At 46.0% G+C, this 13,426-nt stretch overlaps 1 protein-coding gene across 1 annotated transcript in view; it reads right to left on the bottom strand.

Moving 5' to 3' along the window:
• Positions 1-13,426, bottom strand: part of ORC2 (origin recognition complex subunit 2) — a 239,094-nt gene that overhangs the window by 151,085 nt on the left and 74,583 nt on the right. Inside the window, exons 5-6 of the mRNA XM_069226083.1 lie at positions 2,191-2,283; positions 357-388 (exon numbers count right to left, since the gene is read on the bottom strand). Coding sequence (XP_069082184.1) covers positions 357-388; positions 2,191-2,283 — 125 coding nt within the window. The remainder of the gene's footprint in view (positions 1-356; positions 389-2,190; positions 2,284-13,426) is intronic.

Here is a 13,426-nt window from a genome sequence, read left to right as displayed (position 1 = left end):
CACAGCTGGGTATACAAATTTTGGGGTAGGTGGGTAAGAGTGCCTTAGCAGACAGGCTCAGGGAGGGCTTCCAGACTGAGGTCAGTGGTGAGGTCTTAGACACAGATCACTACAGACATAATTTAGATTTCAATCACCCTGTGGCCTTTTCCACTAGAGTGATGGGGGGGAGGTTTATTTTTCATCACCTTTGTGTCCAGCAATGGAACTGAAGTACCGCTTTGGTGGAGGATGAACAACAACAAAAAATAGGATTGACGGGGAGCGGGTTAGTTTACCAGTATTCATTCTATTGCTGTGACGTTTATACATATGGAGGTGAACGTTACATTTGTAATAAAAGACTTCTCACTTACCTTGGAAGGGGTTTTGTTGGAAGTTGAATGCTCTGTTAGAAGACAGAAAAGCAGAAATCTCAGAAAGTGAAAATGCAATGTATCAATCATTTGTGAGAGAGAGGAATGGCAAAGAAATCAACTGTACAAAAACGGTTGTGCGTCATCTGTGTTTATTCAGCAACACTAGGAGGAACACAACAAAAAACGTTATTGGATATACCCTACCAAATCTAGAATACGCCTTTTAAAAATCCTTTCACATTTTTGTTTAGGTCAAGTACAGTTAACGTTTTTCAGTTCTGCTATCTAAATAGGCTATTTCAATATACCGTGTTGTCCTCTAGCAACCCCTGTAAACTACTCACTTACCGTTCCAGAACTGGATACAGCTGAAAGCTATTACATTCATAGTATGGAGAACTTAATGTTCATTGGCATGATAATTCAAGTGGTACATTTTACTGCAAAGAAAGACATGTAGAACATAGCAGGGCAGCCTCCAGGTCCACCCATGACTTTCTTGAACTTTAACATTCTCACTACCAGATTTCACGAAAGCCTCCCCCTGCACAGTCTTTCCTCTTCTGTCCCATTCCCCATTTCCTCTTCCACCTACCCGAGATATTCTTACAGTTCCTGAGTTTCATTTCTAAACCACAGTGTTCTCAGATTTCATGTCATGCTCATGTTACACAACGTCTTGTATTACTCATACATGTTTGGTGTTTTTTCCCCCAGTTCCAAAGCTAAAGGCTCCGTGTAGCTTTATTTTCAGTCTCATCACACCTTAGATGCTTTTTTTTTTTTTTTTTTTTTTTTTTTTTTTACAAGAGTCTCCACACCGATGCACCCTAGTTTTAAGCCTCTCTTACATTTTCCGATTGTCAGTTCCACCATCGCAATATTTCTTGAATTACTTTCCCATTTTGTTGCCTTATTCTCTTTGTCACACTATTTATATTTCAAATCAATTCAATACCATCACAGACAACAAATGGGGCTGAAACGTTTGCACCGAAAATGTACAGTAACATAAAAAAAAGCAAGAAAAGCATCACATAATACTAACATCAAATAAGGTTGAAGACAGAAAATAAAACGAAGAAAAATGGGGAGGAACACTAACTATAAAGCCCAGCAGAAAATAAAGATCTCCACACCACCAAACCCCTACGGGCACTCCCTTCACACTCCCACTGCTCTTACAAATCTTTGATTAGATATCTTTTTTTAAATCTGCCCCACTAAAACTGTGCAACGAAACGCAATAATGTATTTAATTCGACTACAAAGATCAAACTGTAGTTGGTTTCCATTTTTAATACCAGCCTACAAGAAAGGATCCTAACACCTGCAACTCTCACCTTCTGGTGTTACTGAAACAGGTGTAAACTAAAAAAACATCTGCAGTTCAATGTTGAATAACATCGGTTACCAAAGTTGAATTACCTGTTTTGATCCAGTCTGCCATAAAGATAAATGACAACAATTGGGGCGCAAGATCGTTTTTATTCCCAGAGCAAGTCAACGAGGCATGCCTCATCAAATGTTTGTAATATTTTATATCAGCCACAAAAGACTAGCATTGGGTAAGAAACTGATTCCACAGTTAACGTTAATGTCTATGTCCCCCTTTAAATGAGTGACCTACGTTTTAAACATCAAGAAAATAAAAGGGGGTCTACAGCTCTGCTTCATGTCCTCCTTACTTTCTAGATTTGAATGAATGAGCTATCTGGGCAGTTCCAAAAGGATTGCAGGCTTCATCCATTATCTCTTTCCTGGAATGGCGCCTAGAGTTGATAAACACATTTTTAAAAACCATACAATCTTTCCCAAAGACTTCACTTACTTCTACCACTTGGAGGAGGTGTGGTTGCTTCCGCAGGGCTCTCAGAGTTGCTGAAGGTCACGCTTTTGCCCGGTGTTCGGGCCAGCTCCGAAGCTGTCAGGCACAAGAAATCTGTCATCACATCATATTCATCCTCACCAAACTCACTGCGAAAATGGCATGAAGGAGGGAGCAGAATAATGCTTCACAAGCTGGCTAGTCAAGCAGTAGTAAGCAACAATAATCAAAGACAATTTTATGTTGGCCTCAACCATTGCCCCCACTTCTAGGCAGGAGCTTCTTGAATCTGTACAGCACGTGCAGAGCGAGGACTGACGTAGACATATGGGAAATATTGATGGTAGTTTTTTACAACTCACAAAATGTTTGTTGCCGGGCACTTGTGTGATAAAGGCTGCGAGTAAGGTCACAGTACACATGGCCCTGGCAGCGCTAACATCTGAGCAGCAGCAAACAAAGATTTAAAGATGGGAACCTTCCCTCGCGATGAGTTGCAGTGTTACTTAAACGTTTGTTCACTTTACAATGTAGCATTTTGTTTGGTTCAACAGATGAGAAACAACAGAAAACTGCAGAACTAACAGGAGAGAAACTGGAGTGAAAACATAACGCTGTTCAGGAAGAAGTTAGTTCAAATGAGGAGGCAGTAATAACTTGTTACATGTGTTGCCTGACGCCACAGTGGCCTCATTCCTTCATGGTCACACTCGTTCCAACCTTCTCGCAACAAACTGATGGGTTTAGTTTTTGAGGACGCAGTGAGCGAGGGGATTCAATGGGTTTCTCTCTCTGCCAGTCCACAGCAATGAAACGACTGCCAATGTATTCAAAGGTTTTGCATTTTCGCTTCAGTCAGAGAAAAAATATAGTATTTGAAGAGGGTCCTCAGGCAGTTGTTATGTGAGAAACCATTACCCCCAGGTCCCACCAGTCGTCGTCCCATTCGTTACCAATGGAGAGAGCCCTCTCTCTGCGACAGAAAAAAAAGACCACAAGAAATGCTGTAATGCCCCCCCCCCACCCTTCCCTCACAGTACTTAACACGTATCTCCCTAGCATTCATTCTGTTCTTTTTTAGGGTCGAGCCTGCGTTGCATGCGCTCGCGCATGCGTATCGCAGTGAGGCGCTTTTGTATTTAGAAAAGGGCTCGGAGCCCTGTCAACTTCACGTCAGTGTTTTTTATTGGTTCGTGGGCTTGCCTAATAAAATCTGCTTGCTTTCATTAGTCACAGGCACGCATACGTCATGCCTTTTCCAGTGGCTAGCCCTCCTCGAGCGCAGCGACCAAGTACAGAAAACATGCAAGGCTCGCTGTTTTCCATCGGGCTCGTGGACTTCTTTTTCTCTAATTTACGACCGCGATCTCGCTTGGCAGAAGTCGAGCGCTATACATAGTTAATTTCACTTTTTCGGGTTATGTACATAAATGCACTTTTGTCCGATAGGTGAAAAGTCGGGTTAGGAGTTTACAACGCGATCAGCTCTAACATGAGCAAACGCGAGACCCGTTGCATTGTAAATGCTTGTTCTGTCTGCGGCAGATGGGCGCCAGGACTGGTGTGAACTGCTCCTGCGGGTATGGGCAGCTGAAGTGTTTCCTTTCCGTTCTCCGGCTTGGCGGTGTTGCTAAAGGCGTTTTCCCTGTATGCTGTACTGGCGGGAATTTGCATGCATTTGCAGGAACTGGACGGCCGTGGGGCGGGCCCTTTGTCCCGGTTCAATGAAGTGCTTCAGAGGTCTTACCGTGCACGTCTTCTCGTGGTGCGCTGCTGCCTAATGGGGACGCATATGCTGGTTCCTGAAGATGTCGGGGCATCAGGGTGGGGCGGTGATACCTTCCACCCCTCTTCCCTCGGAATGGTTGGGTGGTGGAGTTGGTGTGTGGCCCTGGCCTAGCCTTTGCCTGACTTCCGACTGTGACACGAGGAAGGTGCACAGGCATGTGGTGGGCCGGCCCATGTCAGTGTTGCCACCTCAGCAGTTGCTGCCTGATGGGCAGTTTTATAAGCCGGATACCCCGTGGGGGAGGGTGGGGGGGAGGGGGTACAAAACAGCTGATTCTTCTTTCTTGGCCTGAATAGTGTAGAATTGTACTGTTCATTGCCTGCGTTGGTGGATTCTTGCACTGCGATGGGGAAATATTCTCATAAGAGGAAACATGTTGAAGTTTCCTCTTCGACCTCCTCTTCTAATCCTAGATCTAAAAGGCACAAGCAGGATGAAGCAGCACGCTTGAGGAAACTTATCAAGGAGACTTTGCTGGGGATGGGGGATTCCAGTAGGTCAAAGACTGCTGTCCCTGCAGTGGAATATCATTCTTCCGGGTCAGATGAGGTAGGGCCAGGTCCTGAGGAGAAGAAGGGGAAATGTATTTCAAAAGAGATGTTGCCTGATCTCATTAAGCATGTTAAAACAAATATGGGATTTCCAGAGTGGGAGATGCCTGAAACTTTTTGGTCCTTGCATCGTCAATTTCAGAGGACAGCTCCACTGTTTGTCATGGTGCATCCCTACATTCAGGAGGTTCTCAAGCATGAGTGGCGGGATTCTGACAAGACAATTCTGCCCCGTTTCATGGCCAAGTTGTATCCGTTACAGGATATGCAACAGGACTTGCCAGACTCCATCCCTATTGACTCCTTTGTGGCCAGTTTAGTGGGATGGATATCTTTGGCGGAAGATGCCATTATCAAGGACTCCGTGGATAAGAGGATGGATGGTTCCCTCACAAAGCTATATTTTGGTGCCCAACTGGCTTTGAGGGAAGGCAACTATGGCACATATGTGGCTCAGTCCCTGATTGCAGATCTAATGTCCCTGAATAGGGCCCTGGATGAGTCTGCTGAGGTTGCTTGAACATGTTGAGCGCTAAGTGGAGTATCTTTCAAATGTTTCTTTTGATGTGGCGCAGGAATCGCTCTCACTGGTGCAGCCTGTGTAGCGGCTCGTCAGAATCTAGTGTTGAAGGACTAGAAAATAGATGCGGCCCAGAAACTGTCATCCCTTTGGCTTCCCTTTCAGGGTAATGTGTGGTTTGGGGCTGAGCTGGAGGAGAAGCTTCACAAACTGTTCAAGGAGAACAAACATTCCTCCTCTCTTAAATCAGTATCGGATGACAGGCAGCCTTTCAGACGTAAGTCTCCTTTTTCTCTACCCTCACGTAGGCAGATTGTCCGGTCTCAGGGGAGGGTTCCTGCCGGCACGGGTCAGGATAAAAAGTCCAAGTCTCTTCATCCCCAAGCCACGTTCCAGACAATATGGCGGTGTTGGAAGATGCAGTGGGGGGGGGGGGAATCATCTGCAGCATTTCCTCCAGGCCTGGATAGAGTCTACTTCAGACGCTTGGGTGTTGGATGTTGTACATCACAGCTACAAGATCGAATTTCGGGTAGTCCCTCCTGTTTCAGGGGTGCATCCAACTCCTTGGCCCCCCAGCTTGGAAAAAGGGATGCTCTGGAGCTCGGAATACGCTCACTGATTCAGAAGAAGGCTATTCTGGAGGTTCCTCCTCTAGAGCGGGGCAGAGGGTTCTATTCCATCATCTTCTTGGTGGCAAAGCATACCGGGGCTTCACTGGTTTTAGACTTGAAAGCCCTGAACAGGTTTGTGTGTCATGTCCCCTTCAAGATGGAGACATTATAGTGGATCATTCCGTTGGTGGTCGAGGGTCATCAAATGTGCACCTTGGATCTGCAGGACGCCTGTTACCATGTACCTGTCCATCCTACCACAAGCAGTTTCTACATTTTTGTGTTCAGTGGACTTATTACCACTTTAGGGTGCTCCCGTTTGGACTTCGCTAAGCTCCAAGAGTATCCACCAAAGTGGTGTCCTCTCTGGTCGCTTCACTTCATCTAAGGGGGATTTATCAGTACCCTTATCTGGATGATTGGCTGGTGCATGTCCCATCAATGGATTTTTTTCTTCGAGATCTCCGGGTTGTTTGTTCCTCACTCAAGGGTCTTGGGTTCCTGAGGAACAGGGAGAAGAGTCAGTTGGTTCCATCTCAAGATCTGACATTTATTGGGGTCCGCTTTTGCACATTTCAACAGGGTGTTTCTTCTTGTGACCAGGGCCTGGCTCTACAGTCTCTGGCTCAGGAAGTGATGTCCTTGTATTCAGTTCCAGTAAACAGGTGGCTCCAGTTGTTGGTTTACATGGCGGCTGCAGTCTTCACAGACCCTTGGGCTCGGTTTCACCTCAGGCCCTTGTGGATTCACACTTCCGGGATTTACAAGAGGTTGGTTCCACTCTCCCCTGACGTCCTCCTAGAACTGGAGTAGTGGACCATTTGGGACAATCTCTCCAGGTGTGCTCCTTTGCAGCTGGAGCCCCCTCTGGTCCGGACTATGGATGCCAGTGCTTTTGGTTGGGGAACTACCCTTGGGGGGGGACAGGTCTCCACAGACTCCGTGGTCTCTTCAGGAGGGAAGACGCTCTTCCAATTGGAGGGAACTGATGGCTGTGTTCAGGGGAGTCATGGGGTCTTGTCATCTTCTGGTGGGGCACAACTTGGTAGTTCGCTTAGACAACCATGTGACAGTAGCATATATCAACAACCAGGTTTGGATCCGAACCAGGTCTCTCAACGAGGTGGCTCTTCTGTTATTCCAGTGGGGGGGAGGCACCTTTAGTCTTTGGTGGTCGTTCCTGTGAGGTGGGTGGGTGGACAATGGAGTGGCAAATGCCCTCAAGCTGGTGTTTTCCTTCTTACAGAAACTCCCTCTCATTAGGGAGGTGTTTCAACAAGTGTGGTAGTAGTTTGGTGTACCATTCCTGATCTCTTTGCTTCTTGGCTCCAAGCTTGGGTTCCCAGACTTTGTGCTCGCAACCAGCAGGAGGGCACCTGGCCATATCTTTTGTATGCTTTCCCTCCAATTGGTCTTATCCCTACGTTTCCGGCACAGTTGGTGAGGGAATTCAGGGTGGTGATTCTGGTGGTCCCCTTTTGGCCACGTTACCCGTGGTTTACAGCTCTCCAGATGATGGCGGTTAAGGGTCCCCAGCTCATTTCCTGCTTCCCTTCTCCTCTTTGGTCCGTTCCATTTCTGGCTCTCCAGCGGCTTTGGATGTCAGTTCGTAACTTTGAAGGCATGTGCCAGGTATTGGTGTAATTTCCAACTTTTGCGTGGACCTCTGCAGTAGTCCCCTTTTGAATATTCCTTTAATGGACGTGCTTCAGTTCTTATGAGAGGGATTTGACAACCATTTGTGTCTACCTCCTGGGCCCAGTGGGCTACCATCAAGGATTTTCGCTCTGCTTGGGGCAAACTGCCTGATGTGGATGATCTGGTGGCCGGGTTGCTGTGTGGTTTTTCACTTTCCCGTCCATTGGTAAAGCCTTGTTTACCCTTTTAGGACTTGCCTTTAGTTTTGAGGGCTCTGTTGTCTGCCCCTTTTGAACCCCTGGAAGTAGAGGACATTAAATGGGTGGCTATCACTTCCGCCAGGTGTCTTGGTGAGCTAGGGGCACTTATATCTAGGGAACCATTCCTGTCTTTTTCGGAGGATGGGGTGGTGTTGCCTTTGGATTCCTCTTTTGTTCCTAAAGTGGCTTCTCAGTTTCATTGTTCACAGGAAGTTGTGTTCCCTGCGTTCGTTGCGGAGCCTGAGGGTAAAGGGGACTTGAATTGATAGTTGTTGGATGTGAAGCAAGCTTTGCTGGTGTACTTGGAGCGGATCAGGTCTTTCAGGAAGTCTGATTCTTTGTTTGTTTCCTTTGGCACTTCCTCGAGACGGGGGCAGGACACAAGGCCTCCTCTTTGTCCATCAGTAGATGGATCAAGCCGCTGATTGAGTTTGTGCGTTCTTTGGCAGGGGTTCCCCCTCCGGCGGGGTGCAGGAGTGCTCAACCAGGGGTATGGCGATTTCCTGGGCTCAGTTGAAGGGGGGTGTCCATTTCCAAGATTTGCAGGGCAGCTACCTGGGTGGCTTCCAATACTTTTGTTCGCCATTACCACCACCAGACTGTGTTGGGGGAAGAGACAAAGTTTGGGTTGGGGGTTTTGGAGCTGTCTGCTCCTGACTGAGTTGCGTTCCGGTCTGTTTTTTTTTACTTAATAACTAACTATTGGGTGCCACTTTGGCTGTTTGAAGGCTGTCTTTTTTTCTGGGTTGGGTATTCTTCATTAGTAATTAATGGGATGAGGACTGGTGAAATCTGTGGATAATGTCCTATTACTTACCAGTAATCTTCATCATCCTGGTCCTGCAGTCCTTGTCCCATTCATTACGACCCACCCTCCCTCCCGGACAACCGGACTTCAGGTTTGGGGCTTGGTAGTTCAGAATGAATACCGGGAAGGTACATATTAAGCACTCCCAGTGGCAGGGGGTGGGGTAGGAGGTGTACAGCATTCTTTGTGTTCCTTTTTCTGACACAAAGGGAAGGCTCTCTCCATTAGTAATGAATGGGACGAGGACTACAAGACCAGGAGTAATGAAGATTACTGTTAAGTAATAGGATTTTACAAACTGCAGCTCTTGAACAAAACATTTAATGGACATAAGAGTGATATTTTATTTTTGAGAGGGGGCAATGACGCCAACCGTTAAACACTGAATTGAAAGAAAGAAGTAGAAATAATTACAAAAAATTACAAATTAATACACTGTGTATTTAAAGGAAATGGGGAAAAATTAAAGCAAAGTAACGGAAATTAAAGAAACATGGCACTGCTCAATCGGAGGGCAACATTAATTTTTTTATTCATTGAAATAATAGTAATAGCAATTCTTAAAGCAAGGCTGTACTTCAGTTTCATGGTATAGAAGCAACTAGGATGGAAATGTATTGGAAAGATAATGGAATGGTTGAAGGGTGGATAGTTAAAAGACCTGACAGTGCAAACAAATATCACATAATACATGTTTACATTGTCAGATTAAATGTCAAAGCGAGTTTAGAATGTGGTTAGTGGCTTTTGTCACATGATCTGTTTCCTAAAAGCAGTCTTGAAGAAGGTGAAAAGAGATGTAGAGCACATTTTTGCCAGCAGAGAGTTCCAGCGCAGTGGTCCAAGTAAATAGAAAAAAAACGAAATCTGGATGACACACAATGAGGTTTGGGTGTGACCAGGAGAATAAGGTTGGTTAAGTGTAAATTAAGAGATGGGACATAATTGGTTAAGGTAGAAGACTGAACAACAGGATCACTATCTATAGAGAGCAGAGAGCTTGGCTTCTGCCAACACCAAAAAGAGTTGGTGATGGTAATCAGAAGCTGGATTGATTTTGAAAGATTATAAAGGATTCTTGTGGCAACGTTTATGGCCTTGTCTGAGACAAAAGGAGCACAGCAAGAGACCCACAAGAAAATTGCTGCAATAGTCAAATTTGCTAATCACAAGTGAGGAGATCAGAATCTTAGCTGTGTGGAAGTAAACACATGGACGCATCTTCCAAATGATTAGCGACTGAAATTGAGCTACGGTTGTTGATCTGTTTATGAATGGCTCCATGTTGATAGAAGTGTTTAAGTGTACTCTGAGGTTTCTGGATGAGGGTGCAGGAGCTTGGGCATCTGCAGGGAAGTGGTTAAGGTAAGCAGGTGCTGAAGTGGCAGAAAAGTAGATTCATTCCAACTGTGGACGAGTTCAGCAGAAGAGATCTGATGGCCAACCAGTGTTGGGTGAGTGTAGTGCAGTGTGAAATCAGTGTAGGTGTATAATGAACATGGGCAAAGTAATAGAATTGTCAGTGTCGGCAGGATAGTGATCATTTGTAGATGGAGAAAAGGGGAGGGTCAGGGACTGAGCAGAGCGCTACCTTCTCACATGATTGAAATGAGGTGGCCACAGCAAGGAGCACTAAGAGACTGGAAAAGAGCAGCCAGAGAGATGGGATGTAAACAGATTCAGTGCCAAGTCTGTGATACCAGACAGGTTATATAATATGGACACAGCGCTTCGCTTGGCCCGAGAGCGGGCCCTCTTCAATACTAGGGCTCAACACTATCCCTGACCCCTTGCTGCACCGGAGGCTTGATGCAAATTCTCTGGCGTCAAAAACACCCTTGGAAAGCAAGGCCTCAGGTACAATATGCTGTATGTGTATGTGTATGTGGCGCGCCTCCATGTAGAGGTTAATGGTCAACAACAGCTATTCAGGAACCCTGCGGAAGTGGCCCATTACTACAAACAGCATAGCAAGGTTAGCGGTTCCTCACAGCACATGACCGCAGATCACTCCACGAGCTTGCTCGACCCACAGGACTAAGATGGATTACGCTGTGGCACCATGATCCATCGCTGCTTGGAATTCTCCACAACTCCAACTCTTAACTCTGTTGTGTTCTTTCATCCATTCATAAACAGCTGCTATGTCTGAACGACGACTACGAACCAACACCACTTACTATTTTAAACAGTTTACAGTGGGCATCACCTCCCCCCCGAAGGGTTGTCACCCCGCCTCACCACCTAAGGTGTACACCGTAATGTCTGATTTCTTGATATATATTTATATATATATATGTTTGACAGGGATTCACCAGTTCTTGGTATTGCTTGTGTGTGTGTGGGGGCTATTGTTATGCTGTTGTTTTTTTGTCTATATGCTGCCCTGTATCTACACTAGATCCCAATGCTACACAGTCTCACCACATAGCTGACAATATTTCCGACCACAACACGCAGGCCACCACCCTAGGGGCACCGAGGGTTTAGACCTGATGTGCACAACCTGGAACATCAGAGGCTTGAATAACCCAAACAAGGGGGCACAGATTATATCCCATCTAAACAGGTACAGCATAAAACTGGCATAAAACTGGCATGCCTTCAGGAAACCCACCTCTCCCCTTGAGGTAACTGCATGTATGCGTCTCTTACTCTTGAGGGGTAGGTATCATGATCCATAAAACTCTACCATTCATATAACAGGATCATATTGCTGACAGAAATGGTGTCTAATTACTTGTTTCTTGGTACCTTGGCTGGCAAGGCAGTGTTGCTTGTCAACATCTACAAGCCTAATACGGATTCCCCTGAATTCTACCAATTCCTCTCTGCCCTGATAGGATGCTTACAGACAGAACTAATTCTGAGGTGGGGTGATTTTAATATAGTTCATCACCCATCCATGGACACCCCTGGTCCCACCACTATTACAAAACAGCGCTCTCTGCACGCACCCCAAGACATTATTGACACTTACCAACTTCCTGATGCCTGGCGCACCCAACATCCCCATTACAAGGGATACACATTCGACTCGGCCCCACATGATATTTGGACCTGTATAGATTACTGGTTCATATATTGGGGTGCCCTTCTCTGGCTATCAGATGTGGTGCATATGCCCGCACCCTCTCTGACCACACCCCTGTTCGGTCCACAGTGAACATCCCACATCCAGAATATACACCCAACAGTGACGCTTCCCAGAAAACGAACTCCATGATACCGTATTTAAATCCGAACTCTTAGATGCCATTAAGGAATATTTTGAGCTAAATTCTGGCTCTGTCACCAAAAATGCTACACTATGGGAGGCCTTCACAGCCTCTATTCCGGGTGTCTGTATATTTAAGCATGCAGGGGTCCTGAGCAGCATCCACAGTGAGCTGACCTTTGGGGAGAGGGAACTGCGGGCCATTGACTCTGCCACAAAAGGATGGCATACAGATCACCAAATTACCTAGGCCTTCAATTCTGCTACAGGAATTTCGAGACCTGGCTGACTGCAAACTGGCCTATCAAGGTAAATATGCTCGCTGCTACAAGGAGGGAGAAAGACCAGGACAGACCGGGGGGCCCTAACTATCAGAACACTTATACAATGAGTCTTCTTACAGATGGGGGTCACGACTGCTGTAGACAGAAGCAGTATAGCCAAAACGCTCCTACCTTATTACCAGCATATATACACTACGTAGTCGACGGGTGACACAGGAGACTGGCATGTACCTTGCTGAGGTAGAAATGGTGTGGCTAAAGGATGGACAGTAACACTTTTTGGCATCTCCCATAACACGCAAGAAAATTATGCAGGCAACTGACTCCTTGGGATGGACTCAAAGGCAACTTCTATAAGGTATTCAAACGTGTTTCAGTCCCATGCCTTTTAGAGTTATATGCTGAGGCTGACATCACTCTCCTCCTTAAACCTGGCAAAGCAGGGCACCATGTGCACCTCATACAGGCCATTGTCCAACCTCAATTACGACATCAAAATATTGGCTAAAGTCATTGCAACACACCTTGCCCGGCTCATGGAGCAAATAATCTCCCCCTCTTCAAACAGGTTTTGTGTCACATCGCTCCATCGCCATTATCCTCCGCACTACATTTGCAGTCCTAAAACCAAATCTCCTCAACTCTCCAGCTGCGGTTATTCTCCTTGACGCTGAAAAAGCATTTGATTCCTTGGCATGGAAATTTCTAAGTGCAACCCTGACTAAATTGGGAATGCACCGAGGCTTCCGAGACCTCATTATGCGTTTGTATGCTGGTCCTACAGCCCAACTAAGAGTGAACAACCAACTCACTGATGCCTTCCCTGTAACTAGAGGTAGTCAACAAGGGTGCACTCTTTCCCCTTTACTTTTATCATCGCCCTGGACCCCCTGATCCAACATTGGCGAGAACGCCATAAGCACAAAGGGTGGCGATTTTGCAGCGGACCACTCCTGGCAACCATTTATGCCGATGACATCTTACTATTTGTAGGAAAACCCCCAAATGCCTCACCCCCATCATTTGAGAAATAATAGGGGCATCTCTCCAGTCTATATATAAATTGGAGTAAATCCGAACTCTTCCCACTCACTGATGCCACTCTCCAATGTGATCTGGAATACCCTCTTCTCTGGTATGTGGACCTCCCTCAAATATCTTGGTATTACCTTACAAAGACAGAAAGAGGAGGTGATATGCCAAAACTATGGCCCTGCTGGTGATAATCTCAATACTCCGATTGACCGATGAATCAATTTGACACTATTCATTGCAGGGCGTATTGCTATCAATTAGATGATAGTCCTTCCCTGCTTCCTATATCTATTCTTAAACACCTTAGTTGCATTAACCAACTCCTTCTTTCCTACCATGACCAGCCTTCTGACTCAGCTCATATGGACGGGCTGATGTCCAAGAACTAAATGAAGGACACTGACCCTCTCGTATGACAAGGTTGGTTTCAGTGTGCCAGATCTTCAACTGTATTGTTAGTGACACAATACCCCATTTCCTACTACTATTACCACCAGGACGCTAGACTCCCATATCTGAAACC

The sequence above is a fragment of the Pleurodeles waltl genome, chromosome 3_1, assembly GCF_031143425.1.
Source record: "Pleurodeles waltl isolate 20211129_DDA chromosome 3_1, aPleWal1.hap1.20221129, whole genome shotgun sequence".
NCBI classification, from domain to species: Eukaryota; Metazoa; Chordata; class Amphibia; order Caudata; family Salamandridae; genus Pleurodeles; species Pleurodeles waltl.
Note: the sequence above shows the minus strand (reverse complement) of the source record. Positions and strands in the feature narration are given on the sequence as shown.